The sequence below is a fragment of the Rutidosis leptorrhynchoides genome, chromosome 2 (assembly GCF_046630445.1).
Source record: "Rutidosis leptorrhynchoides isolate AG116_Rl617_1_P2 chromosome 2, CSIRO_AGI_Rlap_v1, whole genome shotgun sequence".
Taxonomy (NCBI): domain Eukaryota; kingdom Viridiplantae; phylum Streptophyta; class Magnoliopsida; order Asterales; family Asteraceae; genus Rutidosis; species Rutidosis leptorrhynchoides.
In genome coordinates, this window is record NC_092334.1 from 103,355,629 (window position 1) to 103,370,044 (window position 14,416).

General features: G+C 38.4%; 1 protein-coding gene across 1 annotated transcript; it reads left to right on the forward strand.

The window, feature by feature from the left end:
- Positions 1–9,914: 9,914 nt before the first annotated feature.
- Positions 9,915–12,879, forward strand: LOC139888149 (uncharacterized). Its single transcript, XM_071871179.1, has 4 exons — positions 9,915–9,983; positions 10,419–10,926; positions 11,071–11,687; positions 12,115–12,879. The coding sequence occupies exons 1-4, from the start codon at positions 9,915–9,917 to the stop codon at positions 12,877–12,879; spliced, it is 1,959 nt and encodes a 652-aa protein (XP_071727280.1).
- The last annotated feature ends 1,537 nt before the right edge of the window (positions 12,880–14,416 follow it).

The window sequence follows — 14,416 nt, forward strand, 5'->3', positions numbered from 1 at the left end:
AACAGTCCATCAGTCATAAATATAAAGTGCGAGTGTCCTCGTCAAATTATTCTTATACCCGAAGTTAAATATTCTAACTAATTGGGGATTTAAACTGTAACAAGATTTTAATACTTTGTTTAATAATTACACCAGGATGTCGACTGAGTGTAACCCAAGGTTTTAATATTTTGTTATCAATTATACCAAGTGTCCTTTGTACATAATTTCACCCCTGTTTTAATTATTCTAGTGGCTATTAATCCATTCCCGTGTCCGGTTAAATGAACGATTATTCGTACATATAAATACCCCGCCCATCGTGTCCGATTGAGTGTATATGGTAATTTATAGGGACGCCCAATTGTAAATCTTTATATTAACATTAATAAACCATCAATTAGTTAAACAAATATAAAGCCCATTAATAGCTCATAGTCTAATTTCCACAAGTGTCGTTCTTTTGTCCAAACCCTAATTATGGTACAAAGCCCAATTACCCAATTTTAGTAATTAGCCCAACATCATGATTACTTCGTTTTAAATAAGCATAATAATAACTTAGCTACGAGACATTAATATAAAAAGGTTGAACATAACTTACAATGATTAAAAATAGCGTAGCGTTACACGGACAGAATTTCGACTTACACCCTTACAACATTCGCTAACATACCCTTATTATTAGAATTATAATTAAAATTAAAATATAAATTATAAATATATATATATATATATATGTTTTACATATGAGAAAAGAGAAAGATGGATTATTTGCGATCAGAATTCGGTTGCTTTTATAGGGATTTTCGACTTTAGGGGCTCCGCGACTCGCGGCATTTTTGCCTTCAAACTCCGCGAGTCGCGGAGTTTGAAATTACAGCTCATATCAGTTTGGAGTCTTTCTTGCCGACGGTTTTTATTATTTATTATAATATATAAATAATTATAAGAATTATTTAAATATTATATTATATTTATGTGCATAGTTGACTTGTAATTTTTAGTCCGTTGCGTCGAGCGTTGAGAGTTGACTCTGGTCCCGGTTCCGGATTTTCGAACGTCCTTGCGTACAATTTTATATTTTGTACTTTGCGTTTTGAATCTTGTACTCTTGTAATTTCGAGACGTTTCTTATCAATAATTGGAACCTCTTTGATTGTCTTTTGTACTTTTGAGCTTTTTGGTCGTTTGCGTCTTCAATTCGTCGAATCTGTCTTTTGTCTTCACCTTTTATTATTTAAACGAATATCACTTGTAAATAGAACAATTGCAACTAAAAGCTTGTCTTTCTTGAGGAATAATGCTATGAAATATATGTTCGTTTTTAGCATTATCAGTATCTCAAGATTACATAATATACAATACAAGTTGATTAAGTTATGGTTGGAATAGATTTGTTACCAATTTTCACGTAGCTAAAATGAGAAAAATTATCCAATCTTGTTTTACCCATAACTTCTTCATTTTAAATCCGTTTTGAGTGAATCAAATTGCTATGGTTTCATATTGAACTCTATTTTATGAATCTAAACAGAAAAAGTATAGGTTTATAGTCGGAAAAATAAGTTACAAATCATTTTTGTAAAGGTAGTCATTTCAGTCGAAAGAACGACATCTAGATGACCATTTTAGAAAACATACTTCCACTTTGAGTTTAACCATAATTTTTGGATATAGTTTCATGTTCATAATAAAAATCATTTTCTAAGAATAACAACTTTTAAATCAAATTTTATCATAGTTTTTAATTAACTAACCCAAAACAGCCCGCGGTGTTACTACGACGGCGTAAATCCGGTTTTACGGTGTTTTTCGTGTTTCCAGGTTTTAAATCATTAAGTTAGCATATCATATAGATATAGAACATGTGTTTAGTTGATTTTAAAAGTCAAGTTAGAAGGATTAACTTTTGTTTGCGAACAAGTTTAGAATTAACTAAACTATGTTCTAGTGATTACAAGATTAAACCTTCGAATAAGATAGCTTTATATGTATGAATCGAATGATGTTATGAACATCATTACTACCTTAAGTTCCTTGGATAAACCTACTGGAAAAGAGAAAAATGGATCTAGCTTCAACGGATCCTTGGATGGCTCGAAGTTCTTGAAGCAGAATCATGACACGAAAACAAGTTCAAGTAAGATCATCACTTGAAATAAGATTGTTATAGTTATAGAAATTGATCCAAAGTTTGAATATGATTATTACCTTGTATTAGAATGATAACCTACTGTAAGAAACAAAAATTTCTTGAGGTTGGATGATCACCTTACAAGATTGGAAGTGAGCTAGCAAACTTGAAAGTATTCTTGATTTTATGTAACTAGAACTTGTAGAATATATGAAGAACACTTAGAACTTGAAGATAGAACTTGAGAGAGATCAATTAGATGAAGAAAATTGAAGAATGAAAGTGTTTGTAGGTGTTTTTGGTCATTGGTGTATGGATTAGATATAAAGGATATGTAATTTTGTTTTCATGTAAATAAGTCATGAATGATTACTCATATTTTTGTAATTTTATGAGATATTTCATGCTAGTTGCCAAATTATGGTTCCCACATGTGTTAGGTGACTCACATGGGCTGCTAAGAGCTGATCATTGGAGTGTATATACCAATAGTACATACATCTAAAAGCTGTGTATTGTACGAGTACGAATACGGGTGCATACGAGTAGAATTGTTGATGAAACTGAACGAAGATGTAATTGTAAGCATTTTTGTTAAGTAGAAGTATTTTGATAAGTGTATTGAAGTCTTTCAAAAGTGTATAAATACATATTAAAACACTACATGTATATACATTTTAACTGAGTCGTTAAGTCATCGTTAGTCGTTACATGTAAGTGTTGTTTTGAAACCTTTAGGTTAACGCTCTTGTTAAATGTTGTTAACCCAATGTTTATAATATCAAATGAGATTTTAAATTATTATATTATCATGATATTATCATGTATGAATATCTCTTAATATAATATATATACATTAAATGTCTTTACAACGATAATCGTTACATATATGTCTCGTTTAAAAATCATTAAGTTAGTAGTCTTGTTTTTACATATGTAGTTCATTGTTAATATACTTAATAATATGTTTACTTATCATAGTATCATGTTAACTATATATATATCCATATATATGTCATCATATAGTTTTTACAAGTTTTAACGTTCGTGAATCACCGGTCAACTTGGGTGGTCAATTGTCTATATGAAACATATTTCAATTAATCAAGTCTTAACAAGTTTGATTGCTTAACATGTTGGAAACATTTAATCATGTAAATATCAATCTCAATTAATATATATAAACATGGAAAAGTTCGGGTCACTACAGCTATTGGCGCCAGTGGGTCTGGTAGCGCCAATCAGCGTGAGAGTCATGTAGACGAGGACTCTCGTCAGGCGGATGTTGAAGGGGGCAAGGCTAGTAAGCCCTCAACTAAGGGTGGGAGTAACTGCAAACGCGCTAAAAAGGGAAAAGGTAATAACCAGTTGTCTTCAAGTGCCGGGGCATTACGCTACCTTTTTTGTTACTAACCAGTTGTCTTCTTATTTATAGAAGCTCTCCTGCAGTTCTATGGCATGAACGATCAGTTATCTATTCCGGAGGCTACGGCGGCCTGTCAGTTCGACTACTTGGAAGACATCAAGCTTCCCAACTACTTTGGGCATCTCTCACCCGTGGAAGCACGTTTTGACGTTCAGTTGGCCATGCTGAACTTGATGCGTGCTAAAAGCTGTCTTAAGGAGGTGAAGGCGCGCCTAAACGGTGCCGGCTCTTCCACACCGGGTTCACTGATTGTTGAGCAGATGCATGACCGTATCGTGCATCTGACTTCTGATCTCGAACATTCAGAGAAGGCTCGTGACGAGGCGGCCAGTGCCTCATTGGTCCTAGCTGAGGAGAAGGCATCCTTGGCATCTAAGGTTGAGGAGTTGGCTAAAAAGGTCAAGTCCCTTGAGTCTGAGAAGAGCGCTTGGGAAAAAGAGCGCGAGGACTTGACTGATCGCTTAGCTTCTTGTCAGGTCAATCGCGACACGGCCAAGTGTCAATTTGAGACATTGAAGAGGGGTCTCCCCGGGCTCGTCGGTCGGGCCATTGACTCAAAATATGTGAGCGATCTTTTTGTCGACGTTGTTCTTGCTTTTAAGGCGGGGGAGACTCATTTTTTGGAGAAAGATTCAGCCTCTCGTCCAACCCTCTGAGGCCTTGGATGCCCTTATTTCCAAGGATGTGGATCCTCTTGCCGCGCAGAAGAGCAGGGCTATGGAGCCGATGCTGACGAACGTCAGGGTCCCTTCATTGGTGGCCTTATCCGAAGACCCCACTGCTGATGCTGATCGTTTATTAAAAGACCCGTTGTAAACTTGTAATTTTCTTTTAACAATGTAATTACTCTTTTGATGATAATGAAAGTTTATCTTGTTTACTTGTCTATGTTGCACGTAATTTCCATGTTGTAACGCATTAATAGTTTACACGTGTGCTAGCAATTTATAACTGTTTAAATCATTGTGGCCAAGTATATGGGTTATGTTCACGATTTTCGTATGATCATGTGCGTTAGATCGTTCGTTAAAATGTTTGGCTAAGTGTTTCTTGATTTTCATCGTAATTATACTCGAGGCATGTCAACACTTAACCTATCACATATATTGTTGTGCACACAATATATGCTTAAGTTAAGCATCCGTGTGTGCGCATCGGGAGTCTTCTAAGTGCGCCAACACTTAGGATTGAGGTCAGGCGCAACCAACGCCATCGTTTATAGTTATGACTTGCAGATCTCGAGTTCTGCGCGGGTTGGTTAGGTCAATCCAATGATGCTTAACGTCTGGCTATAATAGACTAGCTTGTCGCCAAACAAGCTTCTGCCGCACGGGTGCCGGAGAAAGCAACCCTTCAAAGGCAGGAGTGCATTGCCTAAGAGATTGTGCACACCATTTTCAAGTTACAGAGCTACTTTATATAATATGGTACAAAGTATTTTGTAGACAATAACTTGGAGACAATTAATTAAACATGCATAAATAATGCGCGTAACGCGCTTTAGGATTGTCATTACAAACTTTCAAACATGCGTTTAAAACAACACGCGAATACAAATTTCAAAATTCCTCAAAACAGTAATCATTGTTGAAGCATGCTCTGCCCTCTCTTAACTTCTCATCCTTGTATTCTTCGAACTCGTAGTCCACGCGGGCAATCTCATCTCCCTTATCAATTCCAGCTCCAGAAGATCCGGCCCCATCTTTCTTCGCCTTTGCCTCGGCTTGATAACTTCGGATCTGTGGATACCAGTCAAATAGTGTTACAAATCAATGAAAGCGCGAGTATGTGTGCAGGCGCACTCTAATATGCGTCTTATGTTTCGGATTATGTAAGATTGTGCTCATTTTAATGCGGTAAGCGCACAGACTGGTTGCGCGTTTATTGCATTCCATCCAGCGAAGTATACAAGCACCCACTTTGCTGTAAAGCAGCTATGCGCGACCTGTGACTTTAATTTTCAAAACAGTGTTATTCATGTTAGCGTGTACCTGTCGAATTCGAAAGTCCTCTGCGGTGATTTTGGACTTGAGCGTAGCTTCTCCTAGTAGGGTAGGTGGCTTCTCCTAGAGGGGTAGGTAGCGTTATGATCCCTCGGTAGAGACAGGTGCTAATAGCGAAATGTGATAGCGCCGGTTGCCCGAGGATAGCATCGTACTCCGATTCGGCGCGTATCACTCTGAAGTAGACTACCGTCGTGTGCGCCCTATTCTTGGGCTCATCGTCGTGCAATGTTAACGCTGCCCCCAGTATCCCCTTCGACCATGCGGGGTCCCCACTTATCCCCCTGAACTGCTATTTCACCTTCCTCAAGTTGCGCTTCACGGTGTAGTTTAGGTTCTCAAAACAATGGTAGAATAAAACATTAACACAGCTGCCAGTATCGATAAGAATTTTGTCAATGTGCTGAGTGCATTCAGGCATATAACCTTCGACCACTAGAGGAGCGCATTCTCTTTCGAAAATGGGCTCGCGTGGGAGATGCGCCTTTAAGTTCTCATACGGCAGTGGTGGCTCCTTCTCAACCTCCTTCTTTCCCCACGAGAAGACATAAATGACCTTATCCTTTTCCGCTCCTTCGCCCTCCTTCTTGTACCCTCCTGACTCGTCTTTACCCGGCATCAAATGTTTCAGTTCTCTAGGTTTGAGGTAGGCAACTACCTTATCAACCAACGCTTTGCAGCGATTGGTTTCGTGCCCGAAGTCATCATGGAAGTCACAGAACTTCGACTTATCACGTCGCGCGTACTCGGACATTCACGCGGGCTTTTCAAACGTCTTAGATATTGGCTCAGTCACGTAAATTTCCTTCAGACTCTTGGTGAAGCTTCTGATCAAAGCTTGCTTGTTATCCCTGGTGTCACTTTCCCTATTTCGATGACGTTGCTGGTTGTTGTTGTTCCCTTGGTGATTTCGTTGGTGCTTCCTATCATTGTGGTGATTGTTATTGTGGTGGCGGTAGGGGCTAAAGTCGTACTGGCTTCTCCCGAAACCACCCGACTGACGTCCACCTCTGGGCGAATCATAGCCGTCGCGCTGACCATTACCTGAACTCCTATAACTCGAGTATCTTGAGGTTTCTTCTTCAGTGCTCATGTGCTCGTGCGCTTCCCTTATCGCTTCCGCCAATGTCTCTGGGGGCGCTTCCTCAACCTCTGCCACAACGTTAGGTGGCACTCCCGGCAGATCCCATGTATGAAACCAGATACCTTTAGCGACTCCGCACAGTTGGGAATTCTAGCTACCTCCTGACAATACCTGTCGATGACCTGCCCCAAGGATTCCCCTCTCTCGTGCTTGATGTCATGACACTCAACATGCACCCTTCGAGTTGCGCGCATGTTATGGAAGTTGAGCAGGAAACGCGTCCGAAGATCATCATAGCAACTTATAACTGGCGCTGGTAGGTTGTTGAACCATTGCCGAGCTACGCCCTCTAAAAGAGGCGGGAACTCCATGCACTTTGTCTCGTCAGCCCAGCGCTGATTGCGTGCTATACCTTCATACTTTTGTAGGAAGTCATATGTGTCTGAGAATCCATCATAGTACCCTAGGGTTAACGATATTACAGGCAGCGGTGTAGAAACATGGTTCAGTATATGCGTCGAGAACTTTTCTACAGTAGGCGCTGTTTCAAAAGAGGGTTTAATGGGCACTCCCTTCATCCCTGCGTACAGGTTGTTAATCATGAGCTCGGCCTTTCCCGGTTTCTCGAACTCATGCACCATATCAGCTGGCGCAGCATTCATCAAAGCATGGATCAAATTCGCTTGGCTGTGGGCGCGTTGTTTGCGTGTAGTAGCTGGTGATTCTGTGGACGTCCCCTTTCCTGCAGATGAAGCACCCTGTGCGAAAGTCGTGGCACTAGACCTGGGTGTAGTTGAGGAGGCATCCCTCTGAGGTGACGGTGAAGGTCGCGCGCCCTGTGAGCCAGCGGGGCTGCTAGTATGGCTAGGGCTATTGCGCGCAGATTCAGTAGCTAGATAGATGGGTACAAATCCCGTGCTCACAGTGTTTGAGGCCCATGGTATCGGCCTAATTGCTTCGGGAGTCTTAAAGGACGACGTGGGTGCACCAGGGGGAGGCATCTGTGTGCCCCTTGGCGGTGCGTTATCAGAAGTTCCTGCCGACCCCTTGACGGTAGGCTTTGGTCTCGTAGGTGATGTAGCTCATGCTTGAGCGGGCTTTTGTACTTCCTACTTGCTGGACATCTCAATACCTGTCACTGTATATCAAGGGGAAATGAGCGGGTTGTTATTGGACATACATAAAAAAGATCAAATCAAAATCTTTTAACTTGATTGTCCCACGGATGGTGCCAAATGATCAAGCATAGAATAATTGGGTCGGGTTCGGTCCATGCTTGACATCAAAAAGGGGGGATTTAAGGGTCGATTGAGTTTAACTCTCCGGTCCGGAGTTCCGTGAATAACCCCTTACGAGATGACGATCTCAACAGGGGTGGTTAAACATTAGACCCACCATCAGCGGGTGGTCCGGTCATTGATGGCTCGCGCTATAAGATAGGGTTTCTGTTCATAGAACATTACCTGTATATCAAGAATGTCTAGTGTAATGCTATGAGTCTGGTAGAGCGGGTATATTTGCGCTATGCGCTGCTGTTCTTAGAACGTGTGTGTGAAGGTGGAAAAATCCAGATGCTTCGTTCTGTAGACGAAGTGTTGTATTTATAGGATAACCTTTCTTGTCTTCTATTGCCACGTAATGAGGCTAAATAGATCGTGGCCTGAAAATAGTACGTCTTCAGGCGAGCTGGTCCGAAAAAAATAAAAGGAGTTCTTGTCGGCTCTGATTCTTGTCTTCCAGGTGTCTTCTGCCAGCTACAGCATCGCCCGTCATGTGGCCGCTACCTATGCACGCTTATAGGACTAGCGCGATGGTAATAAGTATAGCGCTTCAGGCCTTGGCGCGCTCTGGTAATTCCTAGTGGCGATGCTGTTTGATACGCTACACGAGCTGATGGGGTATGCGTATCATTAGTTACATCATCCAATGTTCGGATCAAGAAAGCTTTGAAAGGATGACAATGGGACCTTCGTTAAGTGAAGATGAATTTATAGAGGTTATTTCAATGACCCAAAGGAGCGGTAAGTATTCTAGATTCGCCAAAGTAGCTATCTCGGGCATTCCTTATGATTATTCCTCTCTCAATTGTTCTATAGCAATGGCAAATAACTTTGGAAGAGTGATGCATATCAATAGCAATTCACACCAACTTAAAAGATCTGATGTGCTGTTTGTCTTGATTGAAATTTATAATCCGGGCCCAATTGACAAATTAGTTACAGATTATCTTGATAATAACTCTCATTGTCAAGTATGGATTAAAGAAATTAACTACAATGATGAGATAGTTATTATAGCCGACGAGTTCATATAAGAATATAATCATGTTTTGCACTTAACCAACAAAGCTGTGAATGAATTAAAACAGCCCATAGTTATTGATTCTCCATCACCGATAAAAAATGATGTTGTTCAAACAGAAACCTCGGCAGCAGAACATCATCAAGAATAGCCATTAGAGGAAGGAGAGGTAAAACCAACCGTTGCAAATTTGAATTTTCACACACCTCCACAAAAGAGTACTAAAGTTGATGTTCACAACTCCATGGAGAAACTGACAAAAGCATTATTGTCTCAAAAAGTAAAGAAGCATGGGGGTTCAAATCTTGTTGTAGAGGAAATCAAAAGGTCACTTTTTAAGTCTTTAGATAACAGTGAAAAGAATGACATATTGGGAGACAACTCTAGTAAACTTTCGGCTATACACTCCACCAACTCCCAAAAATCACCTTTTAATCTCAATGAAAAAGACTACCCTACCCTTGAAAGCACCTCTCCAAATTCACCTCCTAAACCTTTCCTCTCTCCTGCCAAAACACTTCCAGTTGACAAAATCCCATTCCCTAATCCAATTTCTAACAGTGAACCCTCTTTTGCTGATAAACTTAAGACAACTCCTAAATCACCTTGCACTTTTGAAAATGATTGCATTAGCTCTGCTTATCGTGCATCATGCAAAGAAATCAAAGATCCTTGTTCCAATTTTAACAAACCTTCAGAGGTCATCTTACAACCTAAACTTCCACACAAAAAGAGTGGCCAAAAATCAGAAAGAAATTGGTTAGATAATGTCCCGAATTTAACCGATATGTTTGATACAACAAGTGAGATCGAATATGGTCATAGCAATCACAATATAGATGAAGAAAACTCCTACAAATGAGAGCTCCATAATTTTGGCATCTTCATGAAAAATATGAAGGACGACACACCCATTAAACCTTCAAAGCAATGAGGCTCGCCTCATAGAATATTCGCGGCCTAGGTAACAAATCAAGAGGCCGTATGGCAGGATCCTTAGTTAATCGTTTTCAACTACAATTTTTTGCAATTCAAGAGACTATGGTCAAACAAGTTAGTCAACCCGTTTTAAACGAATTTTGGAAACACCACGCTTATGATTCTGTCCAAATTGAAGCAAGTGGAAGATCGGGGGGTCTCCTTTCTATTTAGAGGACGGATACTTTCTCTTTAATCATGTCATGAAAGAGAAAACATTTGATCAACACCAATATGAGGTATTCTTCCTTCTAATATTGTAATCCTTATCGTCAATGTTTATGCACCACATCGAGAAAGTAAGAAGAAGGTCATTTGGACACAAGTATCCAACATTTCTCTTAAATGGCCGGGACCGATATGTGTTCTAGGTGATTTTAATTCGGTTTGTTATCCGGATGAAAGACTACGAGAAACGATTGATCTAACAAGTATAGCAAACTTTAACAACTTTATTGCTATGGCCTCATTAATTGATCAACTACTGACTAACGATGAATTTACCTGGAGGGCCCACTGGGGAAATTTTCTCGTATCGATAGGGTGTTGGTTAATCACGTTTGGGTTAATCGTTGCCCGGAAGCTGTTTTACAAACCGTTCATTCTAATAACCTTGACCATAAGCCCATCGTTTGGGCCAAAAAACTTTCAAATTGGGGGCCTAAGCCATTTCGATTCAACAACTTATGGCTCTCCAAAAAAGGTTCTTTAGAATTCTGTGAAGCTAAATGGACAGGGTATGAGGTAGAGGGGTGGGCAGCCTTCATCCTGAACAAAAAAATACGCCTGCTCAAATCCGATTTAAGAGCATGGAATGTTAACCAAAGAGATCATGATGAATATGATCATAGCAATTGTTTACGAGATATCAAAAACCTCAAGGAACTTCTTAAAATTCGTACTCTTTCTGAACAAGAAGTGGCTGTTCTTGCCTTTTTAAAGTTAATGAAAAAGAACTTGACCATTCGTATCGAATCAAAAAGAAGATTACATTCCCGATATCTTTGGCTAAAGTTAGGTGACAAGAATTCAAGGTTTTTCATATAATGCCACGTATTAATCAACAATCCTCTTTTATTGCGGGCCTAAAAATTAATGGGGATTGGATTGAGGATCCTGATGTTGTGAAAGAATACGCGATTCATTTTTTTTTTTTTTGAAGTTATTTTCTCTCCTGTTAATACGGCAAGTTTACCTTCTGTTTCTCCTTATGGCCCAATAATTATGCATGTTAATTGGGCTGAGTTAAATGTGGGCCGAATACCAGTCCACTTGTTATCTGGTTTGGAAGCTAGTTTCACGACTGAAGAAATTGTTTCTCTGATTAAGATGTTCGATGGTAATAAAACCCCGGGGCCGGATGGTTTTTCTCTTCAATTTTTTAAGAAGGCATGGTTCTTTTTAGAAGATATAGTTGTTGAAATGTTAAATGATTTTCATAATAACTCGATGCTTCCAAAAGGATTTAACTCTTCCTTTATAGTGTTAATTCCCAAATCTAATTCGGCAAAGAGTATCGATCAACTACGTCCCATTAGTCTTATCAATGCTCCTTATAAGATTATTGCAAAAATCTTAGCCAATAGATTGAAAAAGGTTATTCCTTTTGTCATAAGTGAAAACCAAAACTGTTTCGTTCCATCTCGATTGTTAATGGATGGCGTCATGGTTGTGAGTGAAGTAGTGAATTATGCAAAAAAGAAGAAAAAACCAATTATTCTTTTGAAAATAGATTTCTCAAAGGCTTATGATTGCGTTTCTCATGAATTCCTCTTTACGGTTATGCAAAAAATGGGGTTCGGGTCTAAGTTTATTTCATGGATCAAATCTTGTGTCTCAAACATCAATTTTTGGTCCTTTTAAATGGTTCCCCATCCCAAGAAGGTTGTATGAAACGTGGTTTAAGACAAGGCGATCCTCTTTTGTCTTTCTTGTTCATCATTGTAGCAGAGGTTCTAAGTAAATTTTTGTCTAAAGATCTTTCTAACGGTAACCTTCAAGGTTGTCGTATTGGTTCAAATTTGAGTGTAAATCATTCTCAATTTACCGATGATACCATCATTTTCGCCGATCCAAACGCAAATGAACTTGGTCGTATTAAATATATCATGCAATCTTTTTTCGTCTTTTCGGGCTTCAAATGAATAATGTTAAAACCACCATGTACGGAATTGGCGTTAGTAGAGGTGATATGATTGCTTTTTAGGGCATTTTCGATTGTAAAGTTGGTTCTTTTTCGCTTCATTATCTCGGTATCCCGATTGGTCTTAGCCGAAATAGAACTACAATGTGGTCCCCTATTATTGATAAGTTCAAGAAAAAGTTACCCGGGTGGAAAGGAAGATGTTTATCTTTCGGGGGTCGCCTTGTTATGATAAATGCGGTTTTGTCTAATTTGCCTCTTCATTACATGTCCCTCTATAAAGTTCCCTCGTCCGTTTTAAAGCAACTTGATAGATATAGAAGAAACTTCCTTTGGGGTGGACATTGTTTAAAAAAGAAGACATGCTTGGTAAAATGGGAGGCGGTTTGTTTTCCTAAGGAATTGGGTGGGTTGGGCATTACTCCGCTTCGATTAAAAAAACTAGCCATGTTAGCCAAGTGGTGGGTTTGGTTAAATTCGGATAAACAAGCTTTATGGAAGTCCATTGTTGTAGCTTCTTTCGGTCCTTCCTTCCGGGGTAAGCTAATGAATAACGTGTCTTCTTTATGTACTTCCCAATTATCGCCAATATGGAAAGATTTGATAAACTTACAAAATGTTGACATTGCTCAAAGTATTATCGGGTCTAATATATGGAGATGGAAAGTTGGGGACGGGGCTTGTATTTTGTTTTGTTACGATTCGTGGGTCGACGGACGCATCTTAAAGGATGATTTCCCGTCTTTATTCTTTATTTGCGAGCAAAAAATGGGAAGTGTAAAGCAATTCCGATATCCATCCAATATTGATGAACAGCAACTTGGTTAGAATTTCCATCTTACTCTCCCTTTATTACCTTTCAATGTTTCAAAAATCAATCAGCTTACTGCCTTGCTTTCTCGTTTTCATCTCACTGTTTCAGCCCATGATTCAGGTTGTGTGGGTCGCAAGCCCTTCAGGCCCATTTTCGGTAGCAGACTCAATCCGAATCATGGTTCAATCAAGTAACGTTGTTGCTCCCACGTGGCCCAAAGTTTTATGGGGTAATAACGTTCCTTCCAAATTTATGATTTTTCATTGGCTAGCGTTAAAAAATAGTATTCCCGTTAAAGACGTTTTGGCAAGAAGAAATAGTTTGCCTCTTAATCAATCCTCTTTATGTGTTTGGTGTATGTCTCATGTTGAATCCATCGATCACTTGCTTCTTCATTGCAAGTGGTCTTCGGCTATTTAGGCGGATCTTTTTCGATGGTGGAACATTCGCTGGATAATACCAAGATCTATTGTTCATTTTTCTTTTGATTGGTATTATGGAATGGGATAAAGGCCCCAAAGTTTTGGAAAATGATTGGTCCCGCGACAATTTGAGCCATTTGGATGGTGAGGAACGATTATATCTTCAACAACAAATTCACTTGTTGTTCGATTGTGGTTCAGAATATAAAGCTAAAAGTGTTTCTATGGGCGTCCAACCTCAAGCTTGTTCATGGACTACAAGCATACGTGTGGGAACAAAATCCATATTTACTTTGCCATTAGTTTATAGATTTGTTTCCTATATTGTAACTTTGTCATTGTTCATTCTTTCTCGTGTACTTTGTATCTTCTTTTATCGTTTTGATGGAAGTGTTATGGTATAATATAATCTTTTTTCGCCGAAAAAAAAGAGTTTGTAATATCACGGATGCATTCATTGCATATGTATATATATTATATAAAAATAATAATTAAATAAACTACAAGTTAAAGAAATCGTGTGGTTTGAAAATATGGTAGCCATCAATTTTTTTATATGCCGACAATTTTCACGGATGATATTTTGTGCTCCGTTGCTAAACAGTTTACAGATAAAAGTCTTCTTAAAAATTCTAAATTTTTAAATTAAATAAATATATTTATTTCGGTCATTAGCCGTGTAAAACCTGATCAAAAAGGTTCGTCTATTTTTCATTTTCAATTCCAAGTAATATGTACGGAGTATTTAAATTCAAGTCAACAAAGTAAAAAAAATATTTCTAACAAACCTATAATTTACGTTATCTATTAATGAACCAACATTTATTTTTAGATCCTCCAAAGTTTGTATTTGAACTTTGTTAAATGTCAATCGAGATAACCAACGAGTATTACAATCATTTAATATTTATATTTAATATACTTTATATATATATATATATATATATATATATATATATATATATATATATATATTCATTCTAATAACAATTTTATTATATTGTTTATTATTTTACATTTTTAGTTCTAACAATTAAATCGTACACTATTTCAAATTATTATTATTAACATTATATATATATATATATATATATATATATATATATATATATATATATATATATATATA